The sequence below is a fragment of the Prosopis cineraria genome, unplaced genomic scaffold (assembly GCF_029017545.1).
Source record: "Prosopis cineraria cultivar Desert tree isolate PC_DT_omini unplaced genomic scaffold, ASM2901754v1 PC4, whole genome shotgun sequence".
NCBI lineage: Eukaryota > Viridiplantae > Streptophyta > Magnoliopsida > Fabales > Fabaceae > Prosopis > Prosopis cineraria.
In genome coordinates this window covers 23,863,177-23,883,635 of record NW_026555335.1, presented here as the reverse complement: position 1 = coordinate 23,883,635, position 20,459 = coordinate 23,863,177, and the positions used below count along the sequence as shown (strand labels likewise).

The following is a 20,459-nucleotide window of genomic DNA, read 5'->3' as shown; positions in this document are numbered from 1 at the left end:
TGAAAAGCAAATGCAAGTGCAAAGGACAACAAGGACACTAGTACCCTAGAAAAAGAGGTCAGAGTATATAAATGGAAGTTGAGGCAGGGTACCAAACCTCTCACATCCAAAGTAGTCTTTGATTCAAAACCAGTGAAAGATTTTACAGAGGAAAATGAGAATATCACAGAGACTATTGATGAAAACTATGATACAAAGGGGAATGCAAAGGAAGCAAAAAGTGATACTCATTGCCCTCAAGAAGAAACCCTGATCCTATACACAACACCCAATTCAGAAATATGTCATATGAAGCCCTATCTCTTGGGTACCAAGCCTTGACTGTAAACATTGATGAGGTTAGTATCCCAAATAACAGCCAAGAAGCTTTGAAATCACCAGGGTGGAGAGATGTTGTCTTGGAAGAAATGAAAGCATTGGAGGAAAATGGGACTTGGTAAGTTGCGAGTAAGCCAAAGAACAAGAAGCTTGTGAGTTGCAAGTAGGAGTTCGACCTCAAGTACGAGGCAGATGGGAATCTTGAAAAATTGAGGGCTCAGTTGGTGGCAAGGGGATTCATATAAACATAAGGCATTGACTATTAGGAAACCATTGTACCTGTGGCCAAGCTGAATACCATTAGGGTGTTGTTATCAAAGGCAACAGCTCTTGACTGACCATTACACCAACTGGATATCAAGAACGCTTTCTTAAATGGAGACTTGAAAGAGGAAGTTTATACAACCTTGCCTCCTAGTTCTGATGAAGGAAAAGGTCATAAAGTATGTAAGATGCAGAAATCCTTGTACAAATTGAAGCAGTCACCAAAAACATGGTTTGATAGATTCTCACGAGTCCTAAAGTCTTAAGGCTACCATCAAGGACTATCAAATCACACCATGTTTGTCAAATCTCTATAAGGCATGTATTCTCGTTTCGTATGTTAATGACATAATTATTTCTAGTGATCATGGTGAGGAAATCATGACAATCAAGGCTGCATTGAGTCAAGAATTTAAGGTCAAGGACCTTGGGAAGTTAAAATACTTATTGGGAATGCAAGTTCTAAGTTCAAAGTAGGGTATTTACGTATCTCAAAGAAAAAACATACTTGAACTTCTAAAGGAGACGGGAATGTTAGGGTGTAAACCTATTGAAACACCCATTATTGTTCCAAAGAAGAGACAAACATCTAGGATAGCAAAAGAAAACTCTGATGAAGAAACTGAATTACTTGAAGATGAGAAAGAGAAACCAGCTGATAAAAAGAGATATCAGAGGTTGGTAAGGAAACTTATCTGCCTCTTCCACACACAACCTGACATAGCCTCCGTAGTGAGTGTGGCTAGTTAGTATATGTGTGAGCCAAATGAAAAGCACATGGAAGCAACATACAAGATACTAAGGTACCTATAGGGCACTCCTAGTAAGGATTTGTTGTTTTAGAAACATGAACAGAGAACTATAGAAGTGTACGCTAATACAGAGTGGCGTGAGCATCACTCAAATAGAAGATCCACTTGTGGTTATTGTTCATTTATGTGGGGAAAATACAGTCACTTGGAAGAGTCAAAAGCAAAGTATTGCCTCCAAAAGTAGTGCTAAATCAGAGTTAAGGGCTTCAGCTCAAGGTATAATGAAGGAGATATGGTTAAAAAGGGTACTAGAAGACATCCATGCTAGGTTAAACCTACCACTGAAATTGTAATATGACAAGAAGGCTGCCATAAGTATGGCCTTAAATCTGGTACAGCATGAGAGGTCAAAACATGTAGAAATTGACATACACTTGATCAAAGAGAAGGTAGAAGATGGGATCATTTGTTTGACTTTCCTACCAACAAAATTTTCTTAAGATGACGTGTAATTTAACTCCCTCAACTCCAAAAGTGGACAATAGAAACCCACTCCAGACCTTCAGTTTTATGCATGTCGCTCAAACAATTTTTTCTTTGTCTGTGTAAGCTAAGGGGCCAAATCTGCTCAAAAGAACTTCTTAACAAACATCTCAAGTGACAAGTAAGTTTTTTAATTGTCAATCCAAATGTTAATACCAACATAAGCTGTACTTTGCTACTTAGGATGATATGTCTAATTAATTATTTCTTGACTTGGCCACTTTTAGCCAACATCGTTGGTATGAAAAACATGTCATCGGATTTCCGCGTCATATGGCAATATGGATATCAGTTGCCTGCCAAATCAAACCAGCTCTGAAATTAAAGATACCAGGGAGCTGTTTTGGGTAATTGATACTACTAACAGCATTGCATCTATTAACCAAAAGCAGTACAAAATTTACAAAAGGGAAATGAAAATTATTCCAAAATAGCCAAGGAACCATGACATGTTCAATAATTGACAATACCTTACTCTTACCGACAGCTCTTATAGCAGCATTTTCAGCAGTATCTTGAAGAGTTAACAGAGACAAGGTCTGGCCACCACCAGTTTCAGGGATACCTTGTGCAAAAAGATATGAAAGAATTGTCTGACATGTTTCTTGGTGTTTGGAGCTAGTAACATCACCAGTATGCAGCTCAACAGCTAAAATTTTCAACAGCCATGCTCTCTGAGGAGGACATACAAGTGGTTAACCCAACAACAATATATACAGTTTAACAGCACTACATCATCAATAGTTAATAATTCCCACATATTAGTAGCATCCTGGTAGGAAGATTAATACTATAGTGAACAACTAGGAAATGAAATATTGCATGGTGAAATTGCACAATGACAAAGCATCAAAATCACTAGTTAAGCATTTCTTAAGGGAATTCAAGGCTCTCTTCAGTTAGAGAGCGTAAGTTGTTTCCTTTCATTTCTTTCGTTGAGGGCATATATAATCTATTGTTCAACTTCTGAACTTTCTATATAGTTCTCTTTCCCATCAATAATTTTTTCCTACAAAAATTAAGTTCACAATAAGATCCAAGGAGAACGCTGAGATCATGATTAGAAAGATCATTACCTTGACTTCTCGTAGTCACCCTATCATCAAAAAACAAATTAAGTATGATTGCCAAAAATGATTTGTAGAAAATTTCCTTATAGAGGAAATCCCCAAACACATGCTTTACGCAGATGATATAATTCTTAGTGCAAAGACAAAAGAAGAGATTAACTGTAAACTTGAATTATAAAGCGAGGCAATGGAATCAAAAGGTTTCCACCTGAATAGGAGCTTTGCATTATAATTTTGATAAGAGGTCAATCAATAGTAATTTAAAAGTGAAATTGAGAGATTAAATTATACCTCAAGCACAAAAGTTTAAATATTTGGAAGCTATTACTCAACATAATATGGGAATTAGTGAAGATATTGCACATAAGATACAAACTTGGTGGTTTAATTGGCGAAAGGCTTAAAGAAATTATCTGTGATCGTAAGGTGCCTAACAAACTTAAAAGAAAGTTATATTAAACTGCTATAAGACCAACTATATTATATGGTAATAAATGTTGGACTGTAATGGAACAGCAAAAGCATAAAGTCAAAGTAACAAAGATGAGAATGTTGAAATGGAGATGTGTGGGCATGTATGCAAGGATAAAATCTGAAATGAGCATAAACAAGAAAAAATGGGCATAGCACCTATTAAGGGGGAAATGATAGAAAATCATTTGAGATGATTTGCACAAGTACAAAAAACACCACAGGATGCACCAATGAGGAGAATGGAATGAATAATTTTAGGCTCTATTCAGAGAGGTAGAAGAAAAATGGTAGAAAATCATTTAAGATGGTTTGGACATATACAAAGAAGACTACAAGAGGCACATATGAGGAGTGAAACAGGTAACTTTCAACCTTGTCGAGAGGGGTAGAAGAAAGCCAGAGAGAATACTTTTAGATGTTGTTAATCAAGACCTCATAATCAACAATATTTTTAAAAACTTGATAAATGGTATAATACACTGGCATCATATAATTCATATAGCTAACCCCACCTAGTGAAATCAGGCTTGTTGTTATTGTTGTTGTTGTAAGAGAGGTAGAGGAAGGCCAAAAAGAATGCTTACAAGTCTTGTTAACCAAGGCCTCTTAGTTAACAACATTCCTAAAAGCTTAGTAAATAATACAACACAATGGCATCATACAATTCATATAGCCGACTCCACTTAGTGGGATAAGGCTTGTTATTATTATTGCTACAAATTACAATTGATTAATTGATGCTATTCATTTTACTTTGAGTAATATTTAAGACTTTGTTTTCATCAGATTGGGTAATGCATTCTCATATTAATGTTAATTTAGATAATTTACTTTGAGCAAGATTATTTTAAATATTTTTCTTTAGATACACATGATCACTCAGTTACTTGAGAGCTTGGATCTCTATCTTTCATCATCCATAAATGTTATGTTGCTCCAGAATAATAAAATAAGTTTATAGGATTAAATCCTGAATTTCTATATTAATATTAATGAAAAGTGCTTAGAAGCACATGAACGAGGCTATATTAATAGCAAATATGGACAGGCAATAATCTACAGCCACACAATTCACTCTCGATTGTATATTATGGAGAAAAATAGAGAATAGATGTTGGTAGTTCGTAAAGAAACCTGATGAAGGGAACTGATACGAAGTGATTGGTTGTTATTCCGTTTTGGAAGTGGAGCAATACCAACTGTATCAAGGTGCTGCATAGTAGAGGGGAATAGGTATTCCAGAGATATATGAATATGGAGAAAAGCTGCGTACTTGATCAGAAGCAAAAAAGAGCCAGAACAATTACATAAAATACTTGTTACCTTAACAAAGAACAGGTACTTTTTGTTGGACAGCAAATCCATTGTAGGAAAAGATGTTAATGGATCCACACACAGCTCGTAAAGGAGCTGAATAAAGCAAAAAGTTATTAACTGTTCCAGATTGTTTATTTATATATAACTAGTAAATGATTGAACAAACAAAAATGAACGGAATCTCAATTACAAGCAGACCTGAAGACTAAATTCATGAAGTAATGCATTCACATCAGGCTTCAAAAGCTTCTCCAGCATGTCAAGGATAACCTTCATGCAACTGTTTAAATACATAAGTGAAAAGTTCTATTTTACCACAATATAAGTAGCGACAAAATCACACACTAAACCTGTAATGAAATTTAGGCTGCAAAACTGTGCGCTCAACAGGAGCATCTAGATCAAATTTCAGTAGCAAATGAGTGACGTTTGGAGCAGGTCTGCTGATATTGTCAATTAGAAGCTGAAAATATGTAAATCATATATGAGAACAGCAACTTACAAAATTAAGCAGAGGCAGAGAATTGAAGAAAAAAGTTGCTGGAATATGGACGGAGGGGTGAGATTAGACTAACTTGCATAATAAGGATGCCAGGATCATCACTAGCACTTCCTATAATATGAGACTCTTCTGACCGCAACTCAAGGCAGGCAGCATAATCTTCTATCAAGCTGTTTGCAGCATTTGATTTAAGCAACAGTTGAACAAGCTCAACCATGCGAGAACTGTGATGATAAAATAATCATACATCAACAGCATGTCATTATGAGTGATATCCAGTAACCAGAACTTATCAAATGGCTATTCAATAAAAGAAACTAAGGGAATTAAAGTGCCTTAAAATACTCATGATTTTGATGGAAGATTGCTGGACTTTTGGCTGATAATCATATCTGACATACTCCAAAAGAGCCACTATTTGATTATGATCTTGGGAAAGTATAACATCCAAAGGCTGCAAGCAGATTGTAGGCCATTGAAAAAGCCATATGTAAGAAGTTATCACATTCCACAGAATATAATTGCAAAATCTGTGGAATTGAGAGAAAACGTACTTCTCATTAATTATGAATATTAGAATACAGCTTGGTATTTATACACCAAGATGAGTAAATAATAATAAAGACTACTAAATACTAATAAAGTAAGAAAGCCTGAGAATATTTACAACTGTAACAATAATATCTACAATATATGCAAATATTCCCACACTCCCCCTCAAGTTAGATCATCAATACTAATCATGTCCAACTTGCCTATGCAATTCTCAAATGCAAGTCCAATTAATACTTTAGTCAAAACATCAGCAACATGCAATTTTGTAGGCAAATATGTCATACATAAAATTTCACTTTTTCTCTAATGAAGTGTCGGCCGATTTCGACATGTTTTGACCTATCATGTTGAATTGGATATAAGGTCATGCTTATGGCAGCCTTATTATCACATTAGAGCTTTATGGGTGAGCTTACTCCAACCTGTATTTCATTCAAGACTCATTTCAACCACAACTCCTTTGCGATTCCTTTAGCCAAAAGCCCTCAATTCAGATTCAACACTGCTTATTGAAACTCTTTGCTTTTGACTTCTCCATGCAATTAAATTTCCCCATACAAATGAACAATAACTAGATGTTTGACCTTTGACTTTAAAAGTTCCACCCCAACTTGCATCGATGTTAGCTTCTATGGATCTTTACTCATGTTTCTAAAGAACAAGCCCCTAGTAGGAGTACCTTTCAAATATCTCAAAATCTTGTAGACTACCTCCATATGACTCTTTATATTGGACAACTCATATATTGACTAGCTACACTGACAGTGAATGCTATATATCGTCTCATATGAGAAAGATATATCAATTTTCCAACAAGTTTCTAATATCTCTCCTTGTTAGTTGCTTCTTCCCTTTCTATAGCTTCCTTCTCTTCTTCACCTTCCTCATCTGAGTTTTCCTCCTCCTCCTTTTCCTTAGTCATCTTCATTTTCTTGACCTCAATAAGGGTCTCAACAAGTCTACAACCCAACATGCCTATCTCAGTCAAAAAATCAAGTAATTTTTCTCCAAGAAACATAAATTCCTCTTTTTGAACTGACAACTTCCATCACAAGAAAGTATTTTAGCTTCCTAAGATCTTTAACTTCAAATTCCTTATCAAGGGTAGCTTTCACTCTTTCTACTTCCTCAAGGTGGTCTCCAGTAAGTATTATGTCATTAATATAGACAATGAGAATACATTTCCTACTTCCTTCGACCTTAACAAACATTATATGATCTAATAGGGCTTCCTTGTAACCTTCGGATTTTAGGACTCTCAAGAACCTATCAGACTAAGCTTTTGATGACACTTTTAAACCATATAGACTTTATTAGTTTATAGACTTGATTTTCGCTGCCTCTGTCAAACCCAAGAGGTAAAGTCACATAAACTTCCTTCAACTTTCCATTCAAAAAGGCATTATTTAGTCAAGTTGATAAAAAGGCTACTCAAGATTAACTGCTACAAACAATAAAACTCTGATAATGTTCAATTTTGCCACCGGTGCAAAGGTTTCTTCATAGTCTAGACCATATATCTGAGTAAACCCCCATGCAACTAAGCGTGCTTTCATCTTGTCAAGGGTACCATCAGCCTTGTAGTTTGGGGTGAACACTCACTCACAACTTAATATTCTTTTCCCTTTCGAAAGCCGAACAAGTTTCCATTTCCCATTCTTTTTTGCAACATCATTTCTTCCATAATAGTGCTCACCTCATTTCTTCCATATCAGTAGATTCACTTACCTATTCTATACCATCTAGCTTTGGGGTTTAGGAGTTTGCCCCAACTTCTGTGTCACCATGAGTTTCTACTTTAAGAGCTACCTCTAGTTCGGACTCTCTTGGTGCTTTAGGAACAAGTTACTCACTGTTTTTCAATTTCTTTTTCCAAGTGTAAATAGACAATTCTCCCTTTTATGGTTTTTCTACATCTCTTGTCTACAACTCTGCATGTGTTCCTCAAGGGGTGGCATAAGACAAGATAGAGGTGTTAGTAGGGTAGGTGAAGGTAATGGTTTACGGGGTGGTAATGGTGGTGATAGTATTGGCTCATTTGGTGAAAACCATCGCTCAAGAAACACCTATTCTCTATTAGGTTGTTCTTTTCTCGAAGTTTGAAATTCACTTATGCTCTCCCCCTATATCGAAGGATTGGCATAAAATGGAGTATCTTCATGAAAAGTGACATTAAGGCTAACAAATGTGCGTTTTAAAATAGGGTCAAAGCATCGGTATCCTTTCTGAGTAGCAAAATAGCTAAGAAATATACATTTGGTAGCTCAAGGGTCAAGTTTAGTGCTTTGGTGGTTATGGGCAAAGGTTGTGCACCAAAGACATGTAATGGATGATTGGTTTCAATAAGGGATGCAAAGAAAATAATTTGTAATTTGTGGAGGGAGGTTTCAAAGGATAACATTTGACTAGATATACAGTTGATTAGGTAGGTTGCAGTCAAAATAGCATCCCCCAATAAAACTTGGGCACATTGCAATTACACAATGATAATTGAGGTGATTACAAGCCTATTAATATAGCCTACCCTATACAACCTATCATAGAAGATGCTTTGTCCGTACATAATACTACGAACATACTCAATACATAACCTACAATGGATACAATAATAACATCTACCCTACTCTAACAAAACTAAAGCAAAATGAAAAGGTGTGAGGTCTACTGAGATATCTCAAAGGGACTATGTATCATGGTATCTACATCAAGCCTAACAATTCTTTTCCTATATGTGCTTACTCTAATGCAGATTAAACATCATACCCAGATGATAGAAGATATGTAGGTGATTTATGTGTTTTCTTTGGTGATTCTTCAATTTCATGATCATCTAAGAAAGAAGTCGTTGTGAGATCAAGCACAGAATCTGAATATCAATCCTTAGCTAATACAACTACTAAAATTTCATGGATCAGATCTTTACTAAAAGAGTTGAAACTAAAGATGAAACCTAAACCAATTATATGGCGTGATAATACAAGTGCTACTACTTTGGCATCCAATCCTGTCTCATGCTCACACAAAGCATATTGCGATAGATGTTCATAAGGTGCATGATCAAATTTTATCCAAGCAACTCAGAGTTCAGTGTATGCCTTCTAATCATCAAGCTGCTGACTGTTTAACAAAGGCACTACCTCATGCAAAGTTCTGGAAATTAAAAGAAAAATTAGGAGTTGTAGAAGCCCCATCATTTCGAGAAAGTGGGGTTAGAAGTAAGGAGCGAATTAGAAATAAATTTAGAAATCACGTGCCACACACACTCTAGAATAATCCTCTCTTCCTTGTATTTACTCATTCTTATCCTTTGTACAGCTGTCATCATCTTTTCCTTTACTCTGTACCCATTCTTTATTATAAATAGCAGTACACAGTGCTCAGGATTCTTACTTGAGCCTTTTATTCTATTGTGATATAATCCTTATCTGTTAGTTTATTCTTACCATTATAGTCAGCATTATCTCTAGGATAAAGATTAGTATCTTATCATTTAGTTTTCAGACATAGGATTCTGTACGACTTAGTCAATCTCTCTCTCTCCCTCCATATGTATCGACTAGATTGATGAATAAGAAATAAGCTTTGCATTGCATTCTCACAGATAGGATAATATTTATTGAAATTTTAGAATAACTAAATCCAAGACAAACAACAACGACAACAACAAACAACATTAGCCCAGAAGGTTGGGTCAACTACATAAATTACATAACACTATAGTGTTCTATCAACAATCAAAATTTTTGGATAACTAAACCCTAGACATGATAAAATAATCCTATATGCCTTATAGTTTCTAAAATAAAGAAAATCTAACTTTTAAAAGATAATATAAATTAAAAATTCAAAATAAAATACCAAAAGCACAAATCTTAATAAATTATACAGATTTCCACCAAACATTCATGCCCAAATACACAATTGGAGTTATTCACATCAAAATTGTTTCTCCCTTAATGAATGGGTAACTTACTATTACTGATATAAATCTTTTACAACACAAAGGTCAACATTAAATGTACTTTAGAATTAAATAAAAAACAGAACCAGTCAAGTACGTCAGGATGCTTGCAGGATTTCATGATCACCAAGCTACACTTATAATCCGAATGACAATGTTAAGAATAATTATGTGCTGCCAAAGCCGCCAGAGTTTCATGTGGCACAACGATCATGGTCCCTTTATAAAAGGCCTTGATATTCAATTATGGACTTCTAGAAAACAGTATATGACTTTCACTAGACAAATATTTAATTACGCAGCGTGGAACCATTCACTACTGATAGCATCCTTTACTAAAATTTAAAACTTAAATAACAAACAACGTTAAAAACACATGAACCAAAAGAGAGGATAAAATAAACAGTTTAAAGTGATTTTTTAAAACAAATGCAAACTGTTGACTAGCATATTTAGAAAAGTGAAAACCTTACTTGGTATAGAGGTCGCCAATAATCAGAAAGAAGTAAATCCTTCTCGAGGGCAAGTACTAAAATTTCCAAAGAAAGTTGCACTACATTCTCTAGAAGCTGCCCATATATTTGACTACTCCTTTCAGCTATAATTGAATTCACCCCTGTCAGAAGAATACCCATGATGTTTCGGAAAGCAGTCTTACCACTCATAAAATCCTGAAACAAATTAGAAAATAAAAAATAAGAGAACCAGCAAACTAAAATTGAAATCCAAAATGTAAAGCACCTAAAGATAATCTGAACTTGAACACCAAACAGTAGCTGATCAATTATAATTCACAAGCGGATTACGATTCAATTCCCTAATGGGAAAGCAAAGAATGTTATACCTCCGTTTTTTAATGTTTGATTCATAAAAACTCCATTTTTAAATTTCATTAAATTATATTGCGGACAAAAAAGTTTCATAACTAAAAATTCAGCCATCAATATTTAAATTTAAATTATATTTAAATCTCTAAATGCATAAATAAGCTTGCCAGGAAAAACAACCATTTTTTATATTCGTTCTTGAAGGAACTGTTGGCATTACAAATCAAGGAAAGCACTGGGGGCTTCACCTGAAGGTAAAGGACCAAATTACAGCCCATCATAATTACTGGCCAGCAAAGCATAGAAAGTTATAAGGTCAACTGTCCCATACAGCTTAGAAATTTAGAACCAATGATAAAAGATGTCACTCAATAGAACAACATTTCATTATTATATAGAGGCCACTCCACATGCTATACACAAAATTCTCAGCAGAAAAATAGAAACAAACAGCAGGAAAAGCACATACTTTTATCAACTCTAAAACAGGGAGCTGTGTCTGAAGTGATGATGATTCATTAGCAGTTAAAAGTCGTGATTGATCAACTACGCCTTCAATGTCCTCATCCTTGATGTCATACATGCTTAGCATCCTGCAATGTCTATGTTTTAATAAAATTCTACGACTTCACATTCTCCACTTATAGTATGACAAGCAAAACAATTTAAACCCATCTACAGACATATACTACTGAAGAGTCTGGACGCCTGTTAATGATATTCAGACAGAAAGGACTAAAATGATAGTCAAATATGAATGGTGAACTACATCAAAGAAGGTAAATACGTATAATGTCAATAACTTTTCAATCGACAGAAATGAAACCACTCACATGTGGAAATGTCTAAGGCAAGCACCAACCAACTGCCATTTCTCACAAGGATCTGCATAAGCTCTTTGAGGGAATGGCCCAAAAACATGGTCATAGATGAACCTAAAGATGCCAATAAATCTGCAAAAAAAATACAAAGAAACATCCAAGATGAGTAAAATCATAAAAAAAAAAACCAAAAAGCAGAAAGATGAGGGGGAAAGTACCTTTGCCCTCTATCGCTCGTGTCTTTCTCTCCAGCAACAAGAGTATTTATCAAGTTAATGAAAGATACAATCGAAGGATATTGTTCTCTCCTTGCTTCTATTTCGTTCAATTCAAATTGCATGTCATAAAGCTGTAAGATTTAAAAAAATTACTTCAATGAGTAAAAAGGAAGTTATCTTGTTGAGGGTAATTAAGTGACATGGAAATTAACAAAAAGAAAGAGGAGGAAGCATGGAAAGTAATGGTTGAGCTATATGAATAAACAAAAAAATATGTTCATTATTCAAATAAATCCAAACCTAGGTTTTAGTATCATAACACACAAAACAGGCTATAGAGTGCAATTTGATAATCAATCTAGGTTGTACAGATACGGGTACGAGTATCGGATACGATACGGCGATACGGCAAATTTTAAAAATTTTAGGATACAAGAACAGGGATATATAAAAAAATTTATATAAATCAACTATAAAAATGCATACAATTCAACCAAATACAAAGTAACCACAGTGACATTCTTTTTGTAGCTCATTCATAAAAGATTTACGAGCTGTTGAATTAATACTTCCCTCAAAATTATTAGTTGCAGCCATATATAATTAAAAAAAAGGAAAAAACATAAATTAAAATAAGACAGGACCAGAACCATTGAGAATTATACTCAAACTAAGTTTAAAATAAACAGAGAGCAACAGGTTCTGTGCATATGGAGAGCAAGATATTAAATGAATAATATAAATAATAATCAAACTTTAAAAAAAGCAAAAACATAAAAAATAATAAACATGCTCCAGTTTCATGCTATCACAGTTGGTAGAGAAGACGAGTGAGATATTGAAACAAAACTCAAGGCAAAGAAGAGAGAAGACGAGACGAGTGAAGGACGAGAAGTCAAGAACCTCGACTGGATCGACGAGCTGAGCAACCACAGAACACAGAACAAGACACGATTTGCGAGTTGAGAATGGATGGGTTCACGACGGCACAAACAAGAAAGGACGGACAGGGACGAGAGCGACGAACGAGACTGGGGAGAGATTGCAGGATCCGAAAACGTTCGAACTGCTGAATGGTTTGCGAATTAAGGATTTAGTCAAATTTTTTATGCAAAACGCAGCGTCCCGCGTAGCAGTCGTGTCCGCCGTGTCAAAGCCATATCCCGCCGTGTCTAGCCGTGTCGCCCAAAAAAAAACGTGTCGGACACGGACGTACTAGCACGGAGCGAGTGTCCGTGTCCGATACGTATCGGACACAGATACGCCACCAAAATCGGCGTATCCGTGCTTCCTAGTATAAATCAATCTTCTTTTTATTCAATATTTTCTGCATCAAAGAATGGATTCTCCCTTTCAAATTGTAAATCTAACAATTTTGTGTGCTTAAAATACGAGGATAATATTTCATGCCTGATCATACATTAGATAATTCTAACAAGCAAATGAGTTGGTCTGAGTAATCATAAATTCAGCTGAAATTAGAGGAAGTATTTTAACCAAATTGGCAATAAATGGAATCGTAAGCAAGGCAAGAAAGTTAGCAATGAAGAAACTCAGTTCATCCCACCCCATCCCTTTCTCATAATCTTCTTTCTTTTCCTAACAAATGGTAGCATGGCTATCATCTTCAGACACAATGTTGAGGCAACATGCTCGCGGCTGGACATGGAGGTCTAGGTGTGCAACTTGGTTGAGCAGTGGGTTATGAACAGCATAGATCAAGGAATTTTGTCAATAGAAGAACATGAAGCAAGTACTTAGAAATTACTATAAGACTTGTCCAAGCAAATGACAGAGAAGTGTGAGCAAGTGTCGGCTAATGAAATTAGGACAAGGTTGCCATCCAAGAGTCAACTCCAATATTCAGTGGTAGTGAATCATGCAGTAGCCAGAGCAATCACAGTTTTGGTTGATCTGGGTACATACCAACAAGCAAATTGCATATTTACTAACTAACAGTCTCTAAAAAGCTAGATTTGAAGAATTATGCAACAAGTTAGGGATTTTAAATTTCTATTCAACATAGAGAGGAGTGTTAGAAAGATTTTCTCTCTACATTTATGCTAGTGTTAAAGGTCATTTTTGTCTTCAAACTATATCCTCATAAGCACCCAATATCCTAAACTCCATTCTAGTTCAATGTTACCCCTAAACTTCAAAAAACATAGCACTCTAACCCTTGCCATTAGGAGTGTTGGTAGTAGGCTTGTAGTCTCTCGGGCACATTAAAAGAGTCTGACCTAAGTTACTTAATATAACCTAATTATTAGAATATTTTATATTTATTTTCATATCCCCAAATATATGGGATTTTCCTTTTTTAGGATTATTTGCCTGATACAATCAGATTCAATCGTCCCTCTTGCATCTCTATACGTATTATGTTTTTCCATGATTAAAATGAAGCGATCTTATGCAAATAATAGCATGGTATCAAAGCTACAAGTGGCATGATAGACTATCGCTCAATGCTGGGTATTACGGCATGGGTCCTTGCCATAAACGCAAATCCACCTAATTCTCCTCTGGCAAGGGGGGATGGCCTATCATCTACTGCGATAGGCTTGTTTGACTTCACATAACACCTCATCTCGCACCATCTCCCTGAGCACAACTATCTCCAATGGTCTCATAGTATAATAATGATCATATGTGGTTGGCAAAAGGAACGTTTCCTGAAATGGGTTACTCCACCACTGAATCCAACTGACCCTACAAATGACAAATGGTGTGTAGAGAATAATCTGGTGAAGGCCTAGTTGATTCACTCGATGCTAGAAATTAGTGAAAATTATCTTCTCTCTACCTCTACTAAGGAGCTATGGAGCTTAGCCAAGACAATCAATTCTATTAAGGAGAACATAACAGCTATATTTCAAGTCAAGTGTCATCTACAGCCACTAGTTCAAGGTGATTTCACTATTACTCAATCTTTTAGTGCACTGAAATTCTCATGGCAGCAAATCGGTCTATACGAGGTTCATACATGGTCGTACACTAAAAATGAGTTATACTACAAGCCACTGGTTGACCAAGAACACTGTTATGAGTTTCTTTTGGGTCTTAAAAACCCATTTGAAGATGCTAGTAGCCAACTTATGAGCGTTACACCACTGCCGACACTGGAAGAAGCCTTCAACATGATTAAATGTGAAGAAAATCAAAAGGTACTCACTAAATCTCCAACAAGGTCTTCTCTATCTCTATTTCTCCTTCTCCAAAGTCTCAGCCTTGGCTGTTCGTGGATCACAAGAAGATTCTAAGGGGAATAAAGATGGACGTTGGTGTGATCATTGTAATAAAATGGGTCACACTTAGGAAGTCTGTTGGAAATTACACAATAAAACCTCCAACAACAAACAAAAACGGAGAAGCAATAGTAAAGGCATGATGGCGGTACTAGCCATACTAGAAAACGGGTCTTTAAGCACAAAGAAGCTCATGGTTCTTCAAAAAATCTCAGACAAACATGGTAATCAACCAATTCCTGCTTTCAGTGAGACGTATATCCCTTTTGTTGTTCTAGCACAAGTAGGTATTGCCCTTACTCAAGCACTCAATAGTACTTCCTCTAAAAATATCTAGATAGTAGAACTCTGGAGCCACAAACCACATTACAGGTTAAGCACATATTTCTCATGTCTTTACTTCTATGTCAATAGATGATGTTCAAATGTGGCATTTTAAGTTAGGCCACCCTAGTCTTAGCTACTTACAAGCTTTTTCCCAACATCGGCAATAAAATTATTGCTGATTTCCATTGTGAAACCTGCCACTTTTGCCAAACAAACTCACAATTCTTATCCTAGTCATTCTTACAATCCAACTAAGCCATTTACTCTCATTCATAGTGATGTATGGGGTCCATCTAAAATTGAAACTGATTCTAAAGCTTGCTGGTTTGTTTCATTTATTGATGATCATAATCGATTAAATTGGATCTTTCTTATGAGGAATAAGTCTGAAGTCTTCTCTATTTTCAAAACTTTCCACATGTTTGCAAAAACTCAATTTCACAATAAAATTCAGATTTCTAGGAGTGATAATGCAAAGGAGTATTTGAATTCTCAATTTACAGAATTTTGTAACTCACACGGTTTACATCACCAAACCTCTTGTGCATATTCTCCACAACAAAATGGTGTTTCTAAAAGGAAAAATAGGCACCTTCTCAAAGTTGCTCGTGCACTCATGGTGCACAACAATGTGCCTAAGAGATTTTGCGAGAATGCTATTCTTACTGCTGCATATTTAATAAACCGCATGCCTCCCAAAACTTTAAATTTCTCTACTCCTCTTCAAAAATTTCTTGAAAATCTTCCTAATTCTCCTTTAATTCCATCCATTCCTCCTAAGGTGTTTGGCTGCACCTCTTTTGTCTACAATGAAGGAGGAGGCAAACTTGATTCCCATGCTTTCAAATGCATTTTTTGAGGATATTCATCTCAAAGAGGCTACAAATGTTTTTCTCCTTCCAATAATAAGGTTTAAGTGACTATGAATGTCAAATTCATTGAAAATCAGCCATTTTTACCCAAATCACCCATTTAAGGGGATATGACTTTTGAGACCTCTAAGTATGAATGGATCATTTGTGAAACCAAGCAAGATTATTTCACTAATTCTGACCAGCATAAGCCACATACTTCAATACCTCATTCTCAATTAGAATTATTTTTTTCCTTTTCACTTCACCTTCTAAATCTGAAAACAACCCAGAAAATTCCCACTCACCACCCACACTACTGAATCTTCGTCTACCAGGTCCAGGTTTCAAGATATTAATCCGTTTGAGCCTTTGAACTTCATTTCTGAAACAAATTCAGCTGAAACTATGGTGGAAGAACCTTTAAATGCAACTGAACAGCAACATGGTGGGTATGAGTCCATTGCTACAAGGCAATGTCAAGAATCTGCACCTGAACCAAGTCTTGAAGATTTACACTCACCGATTGACTTAAGAAAAGGGAAAAGAAGTTGCACTCAACATCCTATTGGTAGGTATGTTCCATACAAGAAGCTGTCTCCCCATCTAAGAACTCTTTTTGCTAATGTTGAGAAGATTAGGATACCCAATAGTTATGATGGAGCTGGAGCAAATCCACAATGGAGGAAAGGGATTGATGAGGAACTACAAGCTCTTCAATCTTCACAAGTGCAAGACTTGGAAGCTTACTGAGCTACCTAAGGGAAAATCAATTGCAAGCAACAAGCGGGTTTTCACAATCAAGTATAACCCAAACGGAACAATCAATAAATATAAAGCTCGACTAGTTGCTCGAGGGTTTATGCAAAACTACAACATTGTTTACCAAGAAACCTTTATTCCAGTAGCTAAACTTAACACTATTAATGTTGTGGTATCTATTACTACAAATTTGGATTGGCCATTACATCAATTGGATGTTAAAAATGCTTTCCTAAATGGTGCTCTCAAGGAGGAACTATATATAGAGGTACCTAAAGGCTTGAGGAAATAGTCTCCAAGGGCTTGGTTTGACAAGTTCAATCGAGCAATAAAGAAGCAAGGATATACTCAATGCCAAGCAGATGATACCCTATTTGTGAAACACTATGATTCAAAAATCACTGCTCTTATTGTTTATGTTGATGACATCATCCTCACAGGAAATGATGCTGTGGAGATTGCCAACTTAAAGGAGAAACTTGTTGCTGAATTTGACTTCAAAGATCTTGGAAGTCTAAGATACTTCATGGGCATGGAGGTAGCCAAGACCGAAAAAGGAATTAGTACATCTCATCTAAAAGAAACAGGAATGTTGGGGGCTAGACCAGCACACACACCTGTGGAGCTTAATCAAAAATTAATGATTAGGCCAAATGGCAAAGCAACAAACAAGGAAAGATATTAGAAATTAGTGGGAAAATTGATCTATTTATCCCACACAAGACCTAATATATGCTATCCTGTAAGAGTGGTAAGTCTCTCGTAGTCCTCAAACAGAACATATGATAGCCGTGTATCAGATTCTTAGATACCTAAAGAAAACACTAGGACAAGGCTTCTTCTTTGAGAAGGGTAACTCTAGAAGCATAGAGATGTTCACATGCAGATTGGGGAGGTTCAAAAAGTGATAGATGCTCCACTACTGACTATTGCTCCTATGTGGAGGGCAATCTTATGACACGGAGAAGTAAAAAATAGCTCATGGTATCAAGAAGCTAACTGAACCTGAATATCGAGCATTGTCCTTGAGGGTATGTCAAGGAATGTGGCTTATCAAACTTCTAAGGGCGCTAAAGATGGATGTGAATTCTCCAATCAAGGTTTAGTGTGATAACATATTATCCATAAAAATTGCCAAAAATCCAATCCAACATGATCGAATAAAACATGGTTGATCCCCACTTCATTAGGGGAAAAATTGAGAACAAAATAATTGATTTAGCATATATTCCATCAAGCCAACAGATTGCTGGTGTGGTGACAAAATCATTGATTCAAGACAAGCTCGAAGGATTTAAAAGCAAGCTAGAAATGATTAATATCTATTCACCAGCTTGAGAGGGAGTCTTTGAAGTGGGCTTGCTGTCTCTTATGCCCATCAAAAGAGTCTAAGCTAAGTTACCTAATATAACCTGATTATTAGGATATTTTCTATTTATTTTTATATCCCCAAACATTGGATTTTCCTGTTTTCGGATTATTTGCCTAATACAATTAGATTTGGTCATCCCTCTTACATCTATATATGTACTCCATTTTTCAATGAACAAAATGAAGCAATCTCATGCAAACAATAGCAAAGAGGAAAGAAACATCCATTAAATAACAGTGGGACCCACAAAATAATATAGGCATCATCTAATGTATTTTTTATCTTGCTTATATGACATGCCTTGTAAGGTGACTTAAAATTCTTCTACATCCACTCTACCTCATCATCTCACCCCCTCTCTCTATTTGTGCATCATCTCATATTAGAGCTAGTAACTCGAGTAAGCCAAGCTTATTCTGGCTATAGCACAAATAACCCTGAACTTACTTTAAAAAAAAAAAAAACATATAGCCAAGCCAAACCCTAACACTCCCGAGCTTTAAGCTAGCCTAGAATTGTCCAAAACAAAATCATTTTTCAAAAACAAATTTCAACTGTTACTTCACAATTAATTATTTTTATTATTAAGAAAAATATAAAATATAATTTTTGAAACTTAAAAAAATGTAGAAGACTCACTTTAAGAAAACAATTGTGGGTCATAAAGTCTAAAAATCAAGATTAAAATACATTTTAAATATTATTATAAGATATTTTATAGATTAAGAATAAATATATGTAACAATTTTAATATTTTAATTTTTTTTAATAAAATATCTATACTCAAATATATGGTCTCTTAATATTTAATATATTATATAAAACTTAAATTGTTATTCAAGTATTTGGGTGAAGCTCAAACTCAATTGGGCTTGGCCCAAACATTAAAAAAAAAGTGCAATTTTACTAAGCTCGACACTAAATTTTTCAAGCTTACTCGAGCTAGCCCGTCAGCCTTGATCCAAATTACCAGCTCTATCTCAAATCTCGAAACGAACTCCATTTTGAGAACATGAAGCAAAGGTAATGAACCCAAAGCAAAGCTTGAAGCTTGAGGTAAAGGCAATGATACAGATGAGGGAGCAAGGAGGCAATGTACGACAATGGCGATGTGTGAGAAGCTTGAGCACAAGTCTGATTTGAGAACACAAATGGTGAGTGCAAGCAGCAAAGTTCACACTGGGTTAGGTGAGGTTCGATTTCAAGGAGCATGAAAGCTAGGTTAATTAGAACACACTTCTACGAGGAGGAGGACGAGGAGGAAGAAAGCTTCATCGATGGCAAAATCATTTCTTATTCTTCAAAACCCATATCTGAAAGCTCCATTGACGACAACGGAAGGTGTTTTTTCTTCTCTAAAACGTTTCCAAATAAGCAATTTAAGGCCAACCGCTCATTTATATAAGAGTTCAAAATTTAATGCTTCAATTTTACTTCACCGCTCTAACTTTTCATTTGGAATTCATTCTATAGAGGGTTGAAGAGAGCAAAGAATGGTTGAGGTTGAATTGAGTGCTAAGAAGGTTCCAAGAGCAAAGGAGGTAGAGATCAAGACCCATAAACACAAGGGAATGATGAAGGAGGAGGAAGAGATTGGAACGAAGAGTAAAGATGACTAATTGAATAATGGATTGAAAGGGTTCCAATTGTGTGGGCTAGTTATGGAGGCTTGTTAGACGATCATGGGCTATAACGTGAAGGAGCTGAAAGAGAGGAATGGAGGTCTTTTTTTTTTTGGTTTAATGGAAAACCCATTATTGTGATTTTCTTGCATTTTTTAGGGATTGAATGCCTAACGCATCCTCCATATAGCATGACATGTTAGCAAAAAGAGTCAAGCGATCAAGTCCAACTCATTACTTAACAAATAGCATTATTGAACTTAACATCAAGGGCAAAATTGTTCCATTTTTTAACATTTAAGAGGTGCATTGAACCAAAATTGAGTTTAGATTATTAGGCGCACCTGAGGGTATAGTTTGACGACAAATATGATCTCTAACACTTTTTAGCAATATCTTATTTCATTCACTTGGTGATTTTTAGATAATTATGTTCATATTTGATTTCATTTAATTTTCTTATCCTTTGCCTACATAGTAGGACAAAGGTTTGTTGTTGTTCCTTATTCATTGCCAATTTCTCAAGGACTCTAATAACAGTATCATAGTTGCCAATCAATTACACATTAGGAATGTTAAATTTCTATCCACCTAAATGAAGGGTAGTGTTAGCAAGATTATCTGTCTATTTTTATTAATATCTTACTCAAATTAT

The 20,459-nt window shown here is 35.5% G+C and overlaps 1 protein-coding gene across 1 annotated transcript in view; it reads right to left on the bottom strand.

Annotated features, from left to right (window-relative positions):
• LOC129308759 (nuclear pore complex protein NUP205-like) overlaps positions 1-20,459 on the bottom strand; it is a gene marked incomplete at its 5' end in the record, with an annotated part of 76,227 nt that overhangs the window by 34,259 nt on the left and 21,509 nt on the right. Inside the window, 11 exon segments of the mRNA XM_054950105.1 lie at positions 2,348-2,551; positions 4,556-4,633; positions 4,745-4,831; positions 4,937-5,018; positions 5,089-5,201; positions 5,314-5,464; positions 5,576-5,694; positions 10,230-10,427; positions 11,053-11,176; positions 11,417-11,536; positions 11,623-11,753. Of these exon segments, the coding sequence (XP_054806080.1) occupies positions 2,348-2,551; positions 4,556-4,633; positions 4,745-4,831; positions 4,937-5,018; positions 5,089-5,201; positions 5,314-5,464; positions 5,576-5,694; positions 10,230-10,427; positions 11,053-11,176; positions 11,417-11,536; positions 11,623-11,753 (1,407 nt within the window).